The 17062-nt window shown below is 41.4% G+C and overlaps 1 protein-coding gene across 3 annotated transcripts in view; it reads right to left on the bottom strand.

Annotated features, from left to right (window-relative positions):
- BMPR2 (bone morphogenetic protein receptor type 2) overlaps positions 1-14151 on the bottom strand; it is a 105537-nt gene extending 91386 nt beyond the window's left edge. For all 3 annotated transcript variants that reach the window (XM_021555389.3, XM_077785120.1, XM_021555386.3), the window contains exon 1: positions 13396-14151. In XM_021555389.3, coding sequence (XP_021411064.2) covers positions 13396-13471 — 76 coding nt within the window. In that variant the 5' untranslated portion in view covers positions 13472-14151. The remainder of the gene's footprint in view (positions 1-13395) is intronic.
- Between the last annotated feature and the right edge of the window lie 2911 nt (positions 14152-17062).

The raw sequence follows: 17062 nt of genomic DNA on the forward strand, positions 1-17062 counted from the left end.
AATTCTGGGTTTTGTCTATGTGGTGACAATTTATATTGCCAGTTTGCCTCTCAAAACTCCTGGAACCTTTTAATAAAATGCACCAAAAGAGAAATAGTTTGGGAATCTGTGGCATGGAACCTGTATATTCCTCAAGGACTATAATAGCCCTTCACACAATTTTACCTTAACTGCCCCCTCTCCCCAGATCTTAACTGAAGCTTCTTATGATTCTTCTGAAAGCATTATTTAAATATATATCTGAAATCACTTCCTTAATTACTCAAGCTCATGCATGTTTAAAAGAAGTTTTGTAGGTGAGCCACCTCTTGTGGGCTGAGCCAAGTTTAGGTAGGCAATGACTGTCCTACACTGCCTCTAATCTCACACCAACAGATCCCCCCCAGAACAAATTATACATCCACAGTGGATCTGTTAATTAAGATTCTCAGAGTCTGTGTTCTGCAAGACAATAAAAGTAGAAAAAGAAAGGAGCCTTACTTTTTGAAAGCATACCAGAAGAGTCAGAGAAACTAAGCATTCCTCTAGGGAAGAATAAACTTCAGTCTCTTGCACTTCCTTTATGCACCCCAGTTGATCTGAGCACTTACCAAAGATAGATCTCTTTTTAGCAACATGATACAACTAGTTTCTTTTCATTAAAGAGAAGAAACGCATAAAACAGCAATGTTCAAGTGGAAATAAAAATGTCTTTCTACAATAACTGAAATAAGGGCAATAAGTGAAATTTAAGAAATCAAGTAAAAAGCACACATAAAGAACCACCTCTGACCTGGAGGATATAACATCCATGGGGAACAAAGAAGCAGGAGAGCATGCAACTGTGAAAGTCTATTCCCTGCAAGGCCTTGAAATTACCCCTTTTTCACCAAATGAGGCAAATACCTTGTAGAGAAAAACACCTCATAAAAACCACCATAGTTATGCACAAAGTATCTGAATTAAGGTCAGATAGTTGCTATAATGATAGTTATGGAGTTTATATGACTAATTCATGTTTATTTATAATGCTCTGGGTTTAGGTAATTTTGATTTTGTGAGTGAAAACAAAACTACAGAACTGTGCTTGTTCTCTGCTAAGAACATTTGCATCTTCCCTTCTTTAAATGCTCCACTTGGATCTTAATCTGCAGGATTACAATCTCCTGCTCAAGCAGAACAACTGACAAGGGACAAGGATGTTCACAAAGCCAGATAACAAAATATGAAACAGTGTTAATGTACTTAATTTATCCTACAGTAACACAGCATCTGCATACTTACAGCTTCTTTCTAAGAGCTGTCTTAACACTTACCACAGGTTAGGAACATACACAGAGTCAATCAAAGCACAGCAGTTGGCAAACTGGTTTCCATCTGAACTCATCCTCTTCTTTTACATCTCTTTGTTAAGAGTTCTTAACAATTATCCTCAAGCTGTCATGGTGCATCTCACACTTGGTGGCTTGGTACTGTTAGGGGCATCTGCTATTAACTGTTTGTCCTCACATAACCAAGAAAACCTGAAAATACCTTTCCACACTTTCCTCAGTATCTCCCACATTTTTCCACCCCTAAGTCCTCTTCAACTAATTCTGGTAGTGTCTACGTAGATTCCGCTACCAAATCCAGCAGAAATATTTAAACAGGGCTCACTTTGTGTTACATCACACTTACCTCTTAATTTTGCTATGCCTTAGAAGTAGACACCATCCAATTTAATAAATAAAATGCAATTTAAAAGCCCTTTTCCTGTAAATGCTGTTTGAAAAAGTCAAAGCTTGCTCTGTTACTCTTCAATTTAAGGGAGCTGAGTTTCTACTAGTGCTTTCTAATACTTATTGCTATAAAAGTGCACTTCAAACTTCCTCCCACCTCAACTAGATAATAAGCTTTTCCTTCAATCAAACATAATTAATTGTACAGCAATTCATTAAGCCATTTCTTTCAAAAACCACCACCCCTATAAAATGAGGAGGAGCCAGCATTCTGCAATTCTGATCGCATCCTTTCAGGTGAGACCCTCAACTTCAGGACCTGTGCTGCTGGTGATGGCACCGAGCTCTCCAGCTGCCTTTCTGTGTGCCCACCACAGCACATTCTTCAGCTGCAAGGTCACTTTTAAGAAGGTGATTAGCCTGCCTTGTTTGCTACAGGATGAATGATGCTCTCGTGCCTGTCTAGACTGAGACTTGATGGAATGCAGTTACCTCTGCACCTCTATTCCCACACCTCACGGAAGTGAAGCAAGCTGCAGTGTTATCAATTAAGCACTGAAACAAACTGCTTTATGTAATTGCCACAAAGGAATTTACTATCGGATTCCATCGCATATGTCATCCTCCCGTGCTATTAAATATTTCAGCTAAATGCAATAACTGTTTGTTTATGGTATTCCTGCATTTTAAACTAGCCAGTTGCAGTTACGTGTTGAAAGCACATGTCGGTAACATAAAGGTAAATTTGTGACATCCTTATTCTAACCATCCTAAAAAGAATAACAAAACCAAGGGTGGAGAAGGATGGACAAATCTAGGAAAGAATCAAGACATAAATACCTTCTTCTGTAATAACACTGGTAAACATCCAGCCAGGATGTCTAGTTTTATCTGGGGAAGCCAGGATATTGCAATAGACTTAGTTCTCCGTGTTTCCTGGCAGTCTCAATAAAATGCCTGATCTCCAAAACCTTTGTCAAGTTCAAAGAGCTACCTATAAATGTGTATGAATGAATACAGTATTCAGAACACAGGAATACTAAAAAGTCTTGTGGGATTACACCAGCATCTTGTATAATAAGCATCTGGAAATAGAATATAACTGTACTGGACTTCATTGTCCCAGAGCAATTCTGGGTTTAAGCTTATAGCATGAACACAAAAAACATGAAAAAAGCAACACTGAGAGGCTCAGAACTGGCATCACATCAGCAGAGAAAGGGAAAAGTGACTTATTAAATTTCCATTTAAATAGAGAACATTCACATAAATGTTCATTTCCCCCTCAGCAAAGATATAAAAGACAAGTTACTTGATACAATAAAAAAGTTCAGTATGTAAAATTATCTGGATTTATCTTCAATTAGAAGTCTGTCTAAAGGCTGTTGATGTCTTTGGGTTTTTCTTTTGCATTATATGCATGAACATATTGTAGGAAGACTGGAAGTGATATAGAACAATGTTGTTAAATGTATGTTCAATTCTGTATGTCTGAAAATTATGGATTCAACTACATTTAAAGATTTGAACTTGGCAGAAAAGATACCATATACACAACAAATGCATTAAAGCAGTACCAAAGAGAAGCCATCTCACCTTGCTGTAGTAAAGCAACACTAAAACATAGGTACTGTATGGAAAACTCCATAGCCTTTCAATCACTTAAATTAAGTACTGGTTCTCATGAATATGTAACAACAAGATTACTCATAATCAAAAAGACAAAGACATAAAAAAGGTTGAGATTTTAAGCAAATTCTTATTTCAGTTAGTACAACTGTGGATTATTCAGACTCTCTGTAAAAAGGTTCTGTAAATTTTTGCATTATATGCCACATAAATTTTTTTTTAATGTTCTTTGAAAATTAAAATTTTGCTTTTCATCTGTTTCTTTACAGGTCAAACAAAAACCTGTTGCTCCTATTATCATGAGCACTGGCTATACACAGTGCAGTTCAGACAGAATTCTAGGGCACATTCTGGATTTACTGGCAATTTCAGATACTTTCTCACTTAGCCAGTGCAAGCTTCCTTGTGAAACAGGGCATCCAGGAGTGAGAGGACAATGCACATTGCCCTGGTGCTACACACAATTCACTCTTCTTCACAATGGGTCTCTCGGTGTTTAATGAGAACCTTAATTAACTGCAGAGCTTTTTTTTTTTCCACCTATCTTCTTCCCTCGTCATTGGATCACCAAGTCTGTTCCTAGTTTTGTTTATACCACATTAAAAGCCCATTCTTTATTTTTTTGCATGCCTTATTATGTTCTCAGCTCAGCTCTTTTGTTACTAATCCTTCTCCCTTCTCCTCTTCCAAAACCAGTCAAGAAAATGAAGTTGCTGGCCACGATATCGCTTTGACAATATTTGCTTCCTTTTGCAGACCTTCACTTCTTCAAGATGAAAGACTTTGTTTTGATGACTACTTCAAAGTACATAACGTCTGAATAGTTGTTTCCACATTTTAGTATTCCATTTCTCAACAGAACTCAATGCAACATCCCTTTCAGTACATTCCCTCTTAAATGCCTCTAGATTTCCTCAGTGAAGTGACTCCTGCTCACAATATTCTTACCAGTCATATATATTATGGCACCACTTATTATTTAAATGTCTTAGGACCTCACTGATTGTTTTTCCCCTGTACATTGCAAAATGAGAAGAAAATATTCTTACATTCTGCAAGTGAAAACACAGAGTCATTATATTATTACTGTATCACTAGTGTTCCTTACTTTAAACAAGCTCCCCTTCTCCCCATTTTTAAAATTAATTTACTATATGATGTCGTATTTAGATTGTGTATTCCTGTACCCAAAGGCCATATCTTCAGTTTTAAGTAGCTATGCAGTCTACATAAAGATTAGTAAAATAATAATTAGGGGCTTGTTTTGCACACAAACATTCTATTCCAGTATTTCTTAAAATAAGGGAAGTTAATTGGCTGACAGCTTCCTTAATGGTACTATTTCTCTGACAGGAAACAATAAAAGCAAACGAAGTCTCTCTATTTGCCACTTTAGCTATTTCTAAGTCTGTATGGAAAAAATCAGGAAAAATATTTACTAGATTTCAAATTCTTGGCTAAAACAATGAGAAAACACTGTGATCAAATATTTGTGTTTTGCTGCAACAACATTAACTACTACAGATCAAATGTAACTAAAATTTAATTAGGTCAGATTCATCTTACTAAAAGAGAAATCATAATAACTAAAAGAGAAATTATTTAACAGGTCCTGATAGAATCTGGATGTAATTAATAAGTGTGAAGTTTACCTATCCCGCAAAATAAGCCATTTATGAGGACTTTTGGAAATTAAGAACACCATGCAAACAGTAAATTTTGCTAATATTAAAATATTAGGTTTTAGCAGCAGAACATAATGGTAGGCTGGAATTTTGGTAACATAGTGAGTACATAAGGATACACACAGACACACACTCATATATACATGTATGTTTTACAATTCATCTTCACTGTATCTATGTCATACACATAGAATTGAGAATTTGCATATTTTCGATATAAAAAAAGTTTACAAAGATCCAAATAATGCCGCAGTGGGCATGAGGAATGATTTTGCGTGCCGCTTCCGCATCTTTTTTCACTCATTTAAATTCACTGAGTCATTCATCCCTGCCTGCAGAGCCGAGTAAGAATAGCACAGAGGCTGGAAGGAGTTCTTCCACTTCCCAGCGAGTGGCTCTCCAGCAGGGAGGCAGGAGCGTGCCCGGGCTCCAGTTAGGGCTGCACAGCCCGGCTGCCCGGGCACTTCGGTCCTGGCAGCTGCAGCTCCCCGGCCTGGGCTGCACGGCCAGAAATAAAGGAAAAGAACTTCAAACATGCAAACGTAAGAAACCAACACCGTGGTGGCATCCAGACGAATTTCATTACAGGGTTCCTTTTATCCTGCTCTGATTGCAGCTGAAATTATTTTAATACAGAAAGCTTCTGCCTGGGCTAGGTGCCTGCTTTGCATACATATGGCAGTGCTGCTGTCTAACTAAAAAGACAGTCGCTACAATTTTCCTACTACTTTCGTTTTCTTCACCTTATTATATTGGTTTTACATACCATTCATATCTCAGATAGTTAAATATAATTAACATTTATATTTAAAAGCTGATAATAATTTTTAAACATCTTAACTTTCAGCCAAGTCCCATCTCTAAAAATAAATACAGAAAAACAATTTCTAGTGTTTAGGTTTTAAAGAAATAAAACAACAGACAAAAATTCACAGCATGCAGCACATTATCTTCTGCGAAAATATGTCCACACCAATATTTTTGCAGCTTGGAAGGAACACTAAGACTCCCAGAAATCGGCTTCACTGACTTGTCTCTGAAGGACAGCATCAGAAGGAAGCACTAATTTTCAAGTACATTCAGCAACAATCTGACTACAACAGAACCCCTCCATTCCTAACATAAGCAAGCATTTTTTTTACAGCGGATTGCTAAGCATACTGCTGTGAGATCATTTATTTAATATAATCGTTAAAAGAGAAAATAGCTTTAATGGTACCACAACCCACTATTTTTCCTGATATAAGTTTGCGAAGTCTAACAAGGGATTGTGGATTAATTTTAGTTCTTGGAAAGATCTAATTAAGGTTCTTTAACATGGATGGTCTAGGAGTCTTTTATCAAATATCTGCTGATTTAATTGTAGAAATAAAATGTTTTATTTTTAACAGAAACCAAACCATACTAAGGAAGTCTCAGAAGGCAAAAGCAAGAGCAGTATATCATGTTTAGTCAGTTGTTCTTGTCCCTGAACTACATTAAAGCTTCTCACACCAGGTAAACCTGACCTTTGTGACTTATGCAGAGGGAAGTGCACTGCATGCCAAGAATGACGAGCTTGAGATGACACTGCCAACGCCCAACATTTTGATATTAATTAAGTGCTGCATTCTCTAATGTATAAACTAAGGAGCCCAATTAACATACATGACCTACGATCATACTTACAGCCATCTCACCACCACCAAAAAAAACCAAAAAAGCCTCTTACCCATCTTTTCTTACACCCATCCTGCTTACAACTCAGAATAGTCAAAGGATCTATAGCAGAAACAGCAGCATAAATGTCAGCTTTTGGCTGGACATAATAGTAAGAGCTTCTGTACTGACTTGTTAGTGGCAGGTGGGCAAGGTAATGCAAGGTTCCCTGTACCACTGCCAGTGCCATTGTCTGCCACTTACTCCAGCCCAGAAGGTGACAGTACATATCTTCCCATAACTCCTGCTTAAACAAATAATAAAACTACTTTTCATGAACCTCACAGATGGAAGAAAGTATAAATATATGCATTACAAAAGCATTCAAAGGGACTACTGGAAAAGCCTGAGTTACAGCACTGTTGAAAAGATCATAAGGAAGCTTGATGTGTGGGATATCTGAACTACAGAATATAAACAGGACAATCAGCTAAATGCAGTTTTGAAAGTGTGAAAAACAATGCATACCATTTAAGTTACTCATACACGCTGCGAAGTTCATAAATGGATGATAGGCATTCAGTAAAATTATTTGGGCATTGTTTTGCAAGTTCAGTCCAAAAAATTGGCTATTACATGTCTCAGAAACACCAGTTGTTCCACAAGCAGCAAACTAATTGCCTAGAAATGTGACTTTTCTCCCATACTTCTTAGCCAACTCCCACATCTCCCACAGAAGGGATCCCTCATTCTCCTCCAGATCTCCTACAGCATGCCAAGTGAACAGGAAACAAAATATTCTGTGCATAGTCCAGAGCAGTGTATGCACCAAGACTTACATCCTGGGCTGAGGTTATGCTCCTCTTTTCCTTTGAAAAACCTCCACCTTGGAACTGTTTCTCCTATTGCTCTATTCGTTCCCAATTTTTCACAAAAATGGTAGCAAATGAATCTCTTGAGACTTTTCTCATCTTTCACATATGGTTGAAATTGGCTAGCAGATTATGGAGTTAGAGGTGGAGACAGAAGGGTTCACAGATGTCAAAGACAAGTCTTGTGGGTCCATAATGCCTATTTTTGCTTCCTTCTTTCACAGAAGTAATAAACTAAAGAGAGGATACAGAGTACTGAGAGATGCAAAAAGTGGACATATTTACAGTTCAAAACAGAACACATGCAAACTCAGTAAGGCAACTGACAAAACTGACACATCCCAGTGACTTGAAACAAAATGCCATCACCACCCAAAAGCTTGTGGTTTCGAAACTTTCAAGACTGAGGGGAAAAGAGAAGGGTAAAGGCATCATCTGAATGACTCTGTGTCTCATTCATTCTCACAAGAAAGAATAGAAATCTTCCAAACTGCTACCTTTATGCTTTCTCTCCCTTCCCAGTGCAAAAGGTTCATTCCACTCATCCTCCAAGCAAGTCTGACAAATGTTCAGACTCTGTCTCTGTCTGGCTGTCTAATACACCTTGGTTCTCATCCCACAGCAAAGCAGACCCAATCCTTCCTCCTTTCAAATCGCTCCTGTCCGAGCCTTTCTTCCTGCTCACCACACCCCCTGACTGACCTCTCCTATCAGATCCTCAGCTGCTCAGCCCAGCTCCCCGCTCTGCAATTAACACATTAGCAGGCATCTCGAGTCAGGAAGGCATTATCAGGAATCGAAATTTTGGGTAGAGCACAGTTCTCAAAGTTTTTAAAAACTGCAAAATTGCATTTTAAAGCACTGATGGTCAACTCAAGGTTTTCATCACAAATTACTGCAGCCAAGGTCAAGACACTAAGCTTAAACAGGGAATTTACGTAAACTAATATTCCTTGGCAATTGCCTGTGTATGTACACTACACTACATTTTCAGGTAGATTGCCACATATTAATTATGGCATATCTTAAACAATCTTGCATTATAAAAGAGGCAAAAAAAATCTAGTACTGTTGAATTATGAAAAACATTATAATTAAGCACTGTAACAGGCCAGACTACCTAGACAGGCTGTGAAATCCCTCTTCACTGGAGATTTTAGAGATGTTAGACAGACATTATTATCTGCACTTACACAACCAGACCATGGAGGAAACAGAGAAACAACTTCCAGCAATAAGAGGGGAAAAAACCCAAAAAACACTACACCAACAAAAACCATAAACAAATAAAAAACAATCAACCAAAAAAACCCCAAAACAAAACACCATAAAATCCACACTGCAGAAAATCAGTTTGTATATTGAAATGTTAGTCTTTTGGGGAACAGTTCTTGTATTTCACTTATTCTTAAATTCAAAATCAAACAGTGAGTAGCTCCACTAAGTCTACAATCTCAATAAAATTAATAGTTACTGCCTCTAAGCTATGCACAGATTCCAGTCCTACCCAACCTAAATCATCACCCAGCCTGTTTTATTCAGGGCATAAACATTTTGTTCCAAATGAAACTTTACACTCAGCTCGCAGCTCTGGCTATAAAGTTATATTCTGCCCAGAAAATGACAGCACATATTCATAGCACAGCCAGACTGAGTCCAAACACAATGCAGCTCCAGTAAGAGGCACTCTGTTGTTAGGAATAAAACATTTCTGAAGAACCCTATATCACTTTCTTGTCACTTCAGTGAGAAAGGTAGAGGAAGATGGTATCTGCCAAGGAAACAATGCCACTGACTATACAAATTACTGAGAAATACTTAATGAAATGTAAAAAGGAAGGGAAACAACACTGTAGAAGTCAACAAGTATTTTTTTACAGAAATTTCTAACAAGTGCTAGGGAGATGCCATTAAAACAACCACTTCAACAAACTTCACTGTAGGAATAATTTTAAGAAATACAGTTATGCTTCCCTCTTTGTCCAGGGTGCAGTGAGGTTGGCCTGCCTTCATCAGAGAAGGCTAGGCAGACAGTCCAGCCAACTGTCTAATGCGTAAAACAAAACCACTCACACTGGAGCAAGGTATCTGTGTAATGTCTCAGGGCTTGAAATTTGGGTTCCTTGGCCACCAGATGAGCACAGCTTCCATTTCCTCACAGGCTGTGCTGACACTGCACAGTGCAGTATCCCAGTACTGAAGTTTGCTTGGGAACTGGAAGCACCTGAGATAAAATATCACAGAGGCTCATACAGGCTGATTTACCTAATGGAAAAATGGTTCTTCCCAGCAGGGTGAATGGCTCTGTGGACAATCCTGGGCTTCCACGGCTACAAAATTTTTTTACACAAGCACACAGCCCATGAAGCCCCATGAAGCCTGGTGTCCAGGCTGCACCTGTGCTGTGGTTATCCTTCAGGCATCCCAGTGTGACCTCAAGCCAACAGCCTGGCTGCCATTTCCCAGGCTAAGATTTCTGAGACGGCTCCCAACACAAACAGAAAAATAAACATAATTTCTAGGTTACATTTGAAAAAAACATAAGCAATGGGTGTAGCTCTTGTACATAAGTAGAAATTGGGGTGCAGATAAGTTTAAAAAAACCCACTCTTTAATATGCAAGATACAGGGTCAGTTACTAAACTGAATTAGAAGAAATGAGTTCAATATCATTTCACCCAATTCACATTTCAGACAAATTATGTTGAGATACTACAGTAAACAAGCAAGACAGAATTAGATAAAGATGCTTCAGTCACTCATTTTAATTAATAATTAGAATTATCATTAAAAAAATTCAATCTCCATCCAATTCCTTTAACGCTTTAATTTTTGCAGCCCTGTTGAACCGCACAGATACTCCCAAAGATAAAAGGATACCCTGCTTGCTTTAATTTTCACCTTATACTTTCTGCAAATAATTTACACACTGTACAATGGAATGCTGTCTACTGTGGACATGTATGCAGAAGGAAAAGTGGTTCAGCATTGCATATCACATAACGTAAGCAAGTGAAATGAGGAAAGATTGTATCTTTAATATCTGCTCCATACGAACACCCAAACAAAATTCTTTTGCAATACTGCGAAACAGCTCAAAGGCTCACCAATCAATCACCTCTTCAGGCAGAAATCCTCATGATTAACACACCAGAATCCTCTACAATATAAAGACATATATATATATATATATATGTCTCATAGTTCTAAACAAAAGATTTAGAAATAAGGATTTTAAATAACCTGAAAAATAAAGAACAAAGTGTTGCAAACCATTTTTGTCCAATACTGCTTTTTAAACCTCTACCCAAGACTGCTGTCAGTAAAATGTCCTCACTAAAGCATTTCTCTTTACAAAGACTAATACATTCTTTAAATGCAGACTTATCAGATAACTGTTAAGATCTGTATTTTATGGAGGAAGCCAGTAATATTTTCCTCCTAATAATCAGCAAATATTTCTGCATCTAGAGCTAGTTCTTTATTATATCTTCAATTAAAAAGGGGAAGGGAAAACCACCTTCTCGCTTCATTCATATTCCAGATTATGAGTGGAACTATCATCTACAAGAAGATGACACAAAAAATCGGTAAGATTTTTTTGTGTCATCTTCTTTATTCATCATTTTATCTTTCCTTTCCTGTCCATACTGAGCCCAGGTCTTTGTGGAGCACTCCCCGGAGAGGTCCAGATATTCTACTCCAGACAGAAACTTAAAAACCTGTTATCAAAATGCTTTCCCTCTGATGTCATGATTTTGCATTTATAGGCACTCAATTCTATACACTGCCAAGATATAGTATCTGTTCACTAATCAGAAGAAAGAATAGGGGTTTCAAAGCTACAAAGGCAGCATTCTCACTTGGATGGGAGTGTACAGTTCATACTTTGGGGGAGGGGAAGAGAAGAAAGAGTGTTGGCTCTTTCATGAACATAAAAGGGCAGAATTACACATTAGTGTAGCTTCCCCATGTATAGACATTTTTTTTCTGAAATGCAGTGTAAACTTAAAATCAGCCATTAGCTTCCTTAACTAAAGCTCAAATCATCCATGTAATTACTTTTACAGAGGATTATGACTAAGTTTTTTTTAAATGTGAATTGTTAAAATTTCACAATTAAGAAATAAATCACAATGGGAAAATAGGTGCCTATTCAAAAACACCCAACCAAGCTGGCATCGTTAATACCCTTTAAACAAGGCAGAACTGAAATACTGGGAATGCTTGTTGCCAGTTCAGAATTGAAGTGAATTGGGTAAACCGTGCAAATAGGTTCTTAGAGCACCTGCCCAGCCCTTGGCCTGGTACAAATCTGTACTTGTTCCTTCAGCAACCCTTCTTCATCAGGGCACAGAAAATACCAACTCATTGAAGTTTTCAAAATGGAAAAAAACAAAACCAAACAAACAAACAAAAAAAAAAACCAAAAAAACCTACACTTTTTTAAAAAAAATACATTTGAAAGAAAAGTTGGAATGCTGAGCATTCTTGATTCATATGTGCTTTAATACCAAGATTTTTGACCTTCAGAAGTCCCTTCTCCCAGGAAAAAAAAAAGGGAATAAACCAAAAACACTCCTCAGAAACAGCCACAGAGAGACGCTGCAGACATCCATCTAAAATAATGGCAGCCAAAGGTCAGGATAATACAGGGAACACCATGCTTTTTATTTATTAATCTTCCTGAAAGAGACCTCTTAGTAAGCAGAAGCAAGAAAATCAGGGACTATCCAGTCAGAGAGATGTAGAAACTGCCTAAACATGTGTCATTTCCAGGATTTTCCTAATAATGATACCAAGTATCCTCAACTCTGACAAATTAATTTTAAGACCTCACTGAAATATAACATGGAAACCACCATCAGCTTGTTAGGTCATGTTAGCAAGATTCAGCAATTTTTCTCTGAAGATTCGCTTATCTATATCCAGAAGATTACAAAATATCACTAAGAAAAGCAAGCACTGCAGATTGGATCCTGATCAGTAAAACGACAGAAAAGTCGTAGGAGTCTTCCAAAAGTGCTGGGAAATGCATACTGCAAGAACAATTGGTATTCCTGCCTAGCAAAGCTGGGTTACACTAAAAGGCTCCAACATGTTAATCTGTCACCGTGACAGAAAAGCAAAGGATGCCAGACCAACACACATCTCTTTTCCAACACCCCGCATATCTAACACTGAGCTTCCGAACACAATTAAAAATAGGACTAGTGTCCAAATATATGAGTAAGGGTGTTCTTAGCATTTCTGCTTCCAACTTCTTGTTACAAAAAAAGAGTACCCTTCAAGACCTTTCGGCATTTCCTTAAGAGTGTTTTTTTGTGTTCTATAATCACAAGTGACAGAAGAAATAGCTCCGTATTTGCTTCAGATCTCTCCAATGGAAAAAAAAAATACACATTACAGTAATTCTGTTACAAAACTACAGCACATGTGTGAGGCCCCGAGAAGCACCGATGCTGATAAAATTAAAAATGGCTGTGCCCGAAGATCCCACAGCGAAACAGGCACAGCTCTGCTGACGATTAAAATATATATTAAAAATTCCTGCATTACCTTACAAAAGGCGAGGTATGCAAAACTAAAAGATTATATATATTTCCAAAACTGAAGTAACTTATTAGACAAGAGATGCAGATCTAAGCAAAGCATTCTTATACTGAGTGCAGGTCTCGCTCATTTACACAATAAAGCAGATTTTATTCCCCGAGACACTCAACGTATCAAGATTTCAAAACTTTTATCAGGCTTCGCCGCTGAAATAGATGCACACCACTCGGTGAGGAGGCAGAGATGTGCCCGAAGAGCAGCGGACCCCACCCCCTTCCCGCTGCCAAAATGGCCAGTTCGTTCCACCCAGTGGCTACTCACCAGCCGCAGTGCCGAGCAGCAGGGTGGCACTGGAGAGCAGGAGCACCAGCACAAGGTGCTGCAGTGAGGCAGGCATACCTGGGCAAGCCACGGTTCGAGCCGGCAGGAGAAAAAAAAAAAAAAACAAAAAGGGGTAAAAAAAACACCCAAACCCCGAAGAGAGGCGAATCCTCCTGCTTTCGCACAGCCTTCCTTAACTCTCTCGGTTTACAATCCAGTCTGGAAGGGCAAATGGCAGATGAGAGGAGCCGTCTTCGCTCTTACTCCATTAGAGCCGCCTGCCTTCATGCCTGGGGAGCCGGCAGCGCTCAGCGGACACGGGGGAAGCGCCTGGCTCTGCCTCCCAGCCCCGAGGCATCTCCCCCGCCGGGGAGGACGGCGGCACGCTCCCGACCCCGCTGGGAACCGGGCTATTTCCCACGCAGCTTCACGACATCGAAGAAAGCGCCCGGTCGGGAAGGGAACATATCCAGACGCGCCCACCGCGGTGTCAGTCAGCGCGGGCCCTGCGGGCTGCCCGGGGCGCGGAGAGCGAGCTAGGGGCTCACGGCGGCGGCGCGTCCCATCCCGGCAAAGGGCTCTGTCCTCTGGCCGCCGCTCCTGCTGCCTCACGCTCCGGGCAAGGCGGCGGCGAGGCCCCCTGTTCTCACGGCGAGGGCTGCGGCTGCATCCCGGCCCATCTGCCTCCCGCGCCGGGCGGGCTCTTCCGCGCTGCCCCGGCCCCCGCCGCAGCACCGACGCCACCCCCGGCCACCCCGACAAAGGTGGGGCCCGGGGCGCCGAGGCCCCTCCTCGGCGGCTCCGGCTGCGAGCGCACCCGGCTGCTCTCGGCGGGCGAAGGCCCTTCCCCTCCTCCGCCTCCCGCCCCGAGTTTCCACAGCGCCGGGCAGCCCAGCCCGGCCTCCTCACGCCGGTCTCCGCGCTGCCAGCGCCTTCCTCCCCCCGCGCCGGGCTCGCCGGCGAGCGGCCGCTCCGCCTCTTTCCCCTGCCCGCCGCCGGCTGCGGGCGGGAGCCGAGCGAGGGCCGGAGCTCCGCCGCCCGCGCCCCCTCTCGCCCGCCCGCCCCAACAGCACGGGCGGCTCCAGACACAAAGGGGAGTCGCCGCAGCCGCCGGCCCGGGCGCCCGTCCCGCCGCGCCGCCCCCGCCGCCCGGCTCCGCCCCGCACCATGGAGGTGGCTCCAGGTGGGCAGAGCGGGGCGGCCGGGCGGAGCTCCGCCGGCCGCGGGGCGAGGGCAGCGCCGCGGGCCGGAGCTGCGGGCGAGGGGCGGCTCCGGCAGGAGGGGAAGGCCCCGCCGGACCTTCCCGGGGAGGCCGCGAACGCCCCCCCTCCCCCTTGCAGCCTGTCTGTGAGAGAGGCTGTCAGCAGGGAGGCGTGAGCTCAGGATTCACAAAAAGCCTGCAACAAGGAAAAAATGTTTAGCAGGCTCTGAGATTGCGTCATGCGTGAACTCGGTGGCCTGCCTGTCAGACACCCGCACTCCTGCCTCGTCCTCGGGTTCAAGACCCCGTTATCTCTGTCCCTGAGAGCTCCCCTAGGAGCACTGGCCGTGCCACCTACTGCTCTCCCTGGTGAGCCCGGGCAAATCACAGATCAGTTAGGTTGGAAACGACCTCTGAGATCATCGAATCCAACCTGTCAGCCAAGTGCCACATCCAGTCTTTCCTTAAACATCTCCAGGGACGGTGACTCCACCACCTCCCTGGCCAGCCCATTCAATAGCTAATCACCTTTTCTCTGAAGAATTTCTTCCTAATGTCCAGTCTGAAATCCATTCAGCTCGTATGGCTTCAGCCACCTGACTCTCTCAAGCAAAACCATTGCTTAAAACCTCTTAAAGAGATTTTATTATTTCAAAACAAAGATAAAGTGAACCCACTCAGCTGTTTGTATGCTTTAACCTTTGCTGTATTGCACAGGACCAAAGAGATAAATTTAGGGTAGCAGCTGATGGGAGAACTGTGACTGGAATGTAGTGTCTGATGTTCTGGCCTAGCAAGGCTCTTTCAAACAAGTTTCACTGGCTGTTGCACAGAAAAAATGGTTCTTAAGAACACCCTGCACCCAAAGGCACCTTCAATAGCTGGGGATCACCAAAGGTTTGATTATGGGAAATGCTTCCCTGTGCCAAAATTCCTATACCGGTTTCAAGAGTGGACTACAAGTTCAAAAATATTGAATGCTACTACATAAAATTATGTAGTTGCAAGTCAGAGTTACAATTTTAGTGATAATAAAATTTTTCTGCACAATTCCATTTTTCTTCACAAACGGTAATGGATGAAATAGCTGTACTCTGGTACTTTGATCATCAAGAGCATTATTAAATAAATTGTACTGGGATTTTCATCATTGTGACGGCCAGGGTCATAGTTTGACATTCCTAGGGTCAAGATGAATTTACACTGATAGTTAAAAATGTTTTCAAAGTTTCCTACAATATTTTTACTTCCAATCTATGCAGATCCAACATGGATATTGGTGAGACAATAAAATATAGAATCACAGATTGTAATTTGTATTGCCACTTTCCAGAATTGCAACCACACATTAACCACAGTATCCTTCCTGTTATTTGTTAAATGTGAATGTCAAGAAATAGCCTTTGGAAGCAACACCAACACCAACTCTCCACCCTCAACAGCTAGAACAATTTTACCTCCAAGAGAGGAAAAAAACCCTAACACTGAATATTTTTCTGCAGCACCAAAATCCAATGTACTTTTCTGGTTCCACAGACATCAAACTTGCGATACACCTTCTGCCCAGCTGTACCTACCAATAAAAGAAGCAAGATCTACTTTGTTCAGAGAAAACAAGAACCTTGCCATATGGGTTGCACAGCACTGCCACCGTTTAAATGGTAAAAGAAAATTACTGTGATTGTTTATGATATGTATGAAAACCTGCTCAGCCTGAAGTAAATGACACAGGTCTCATTTGTTTCAATGGTTCTAGTTTTGGCTCATTACTTAATACTAGGAGTTCTTTTCCACAAGAAATTGGGCAAAAACATATATTCTGCCCTAAAATACTTTTTTTTTTCCCTCCACAAAATTGATTTGAATTTCTCTGTTTTCCTAAAATGAAGGGAAAAGATATGTCATTTTGAATACAATTGTTTCCTTTTAGTTTCACAAAAAACACAAACCCGATCAAGAAAACACCCTACTGAAGGGCACGGGGCTGTGCATCGACTTTGCTGGAGTTTCTATCAGGCCCTTGGACTAATCTCACACACTTGCACTCCCAGCAGTTTGCAAGGATTTCCCCTCCTTCCCTAAGCTCTCTGGAGTGCTGTAGATGTTCTCTGCAAGGGCTGGGTCCCTCCCAGCCCGTGTGGCTGTGCCCGCTCACACGCGATGCCCGGCGGCAGAGCAGCAGCTGTGGCACCCCGGGCTCCCCGGAGCTGGCAGGGCACCGCTTCACCACACAGACTGAGAAAGCCATCCTGTGTAAGCACAGGAGCAGCTTTTCCCACGGTGGTGGGAGGAAATCAGAGATCCAAACTGTCACAGTCAGGCTCACTCATTGTTATGTGCTTGGACAAGAACAAATTTATAATTCTTCCTGTGATATTGTTTTAGCTGTAAGCTAGAATTGCGCTCTCCCAATATTCAGCGACACCAAGTAAGACCTACAGAAAAGTAGTCAGGATTAATGGAAAC

This window comes from Lonchura striata, chromosome 8, assembly GCF_046129695.1.
Source record: "Lonchura striata isolate bLonStr1 chromosome 8, bLonStr1.mat, whole genome shotgun sequence".
NCBI lineage: Eukaryota > Metazoa > Chordata > Aves > Passeriformes > Estrildidae > Lonchura > Lonchura striata.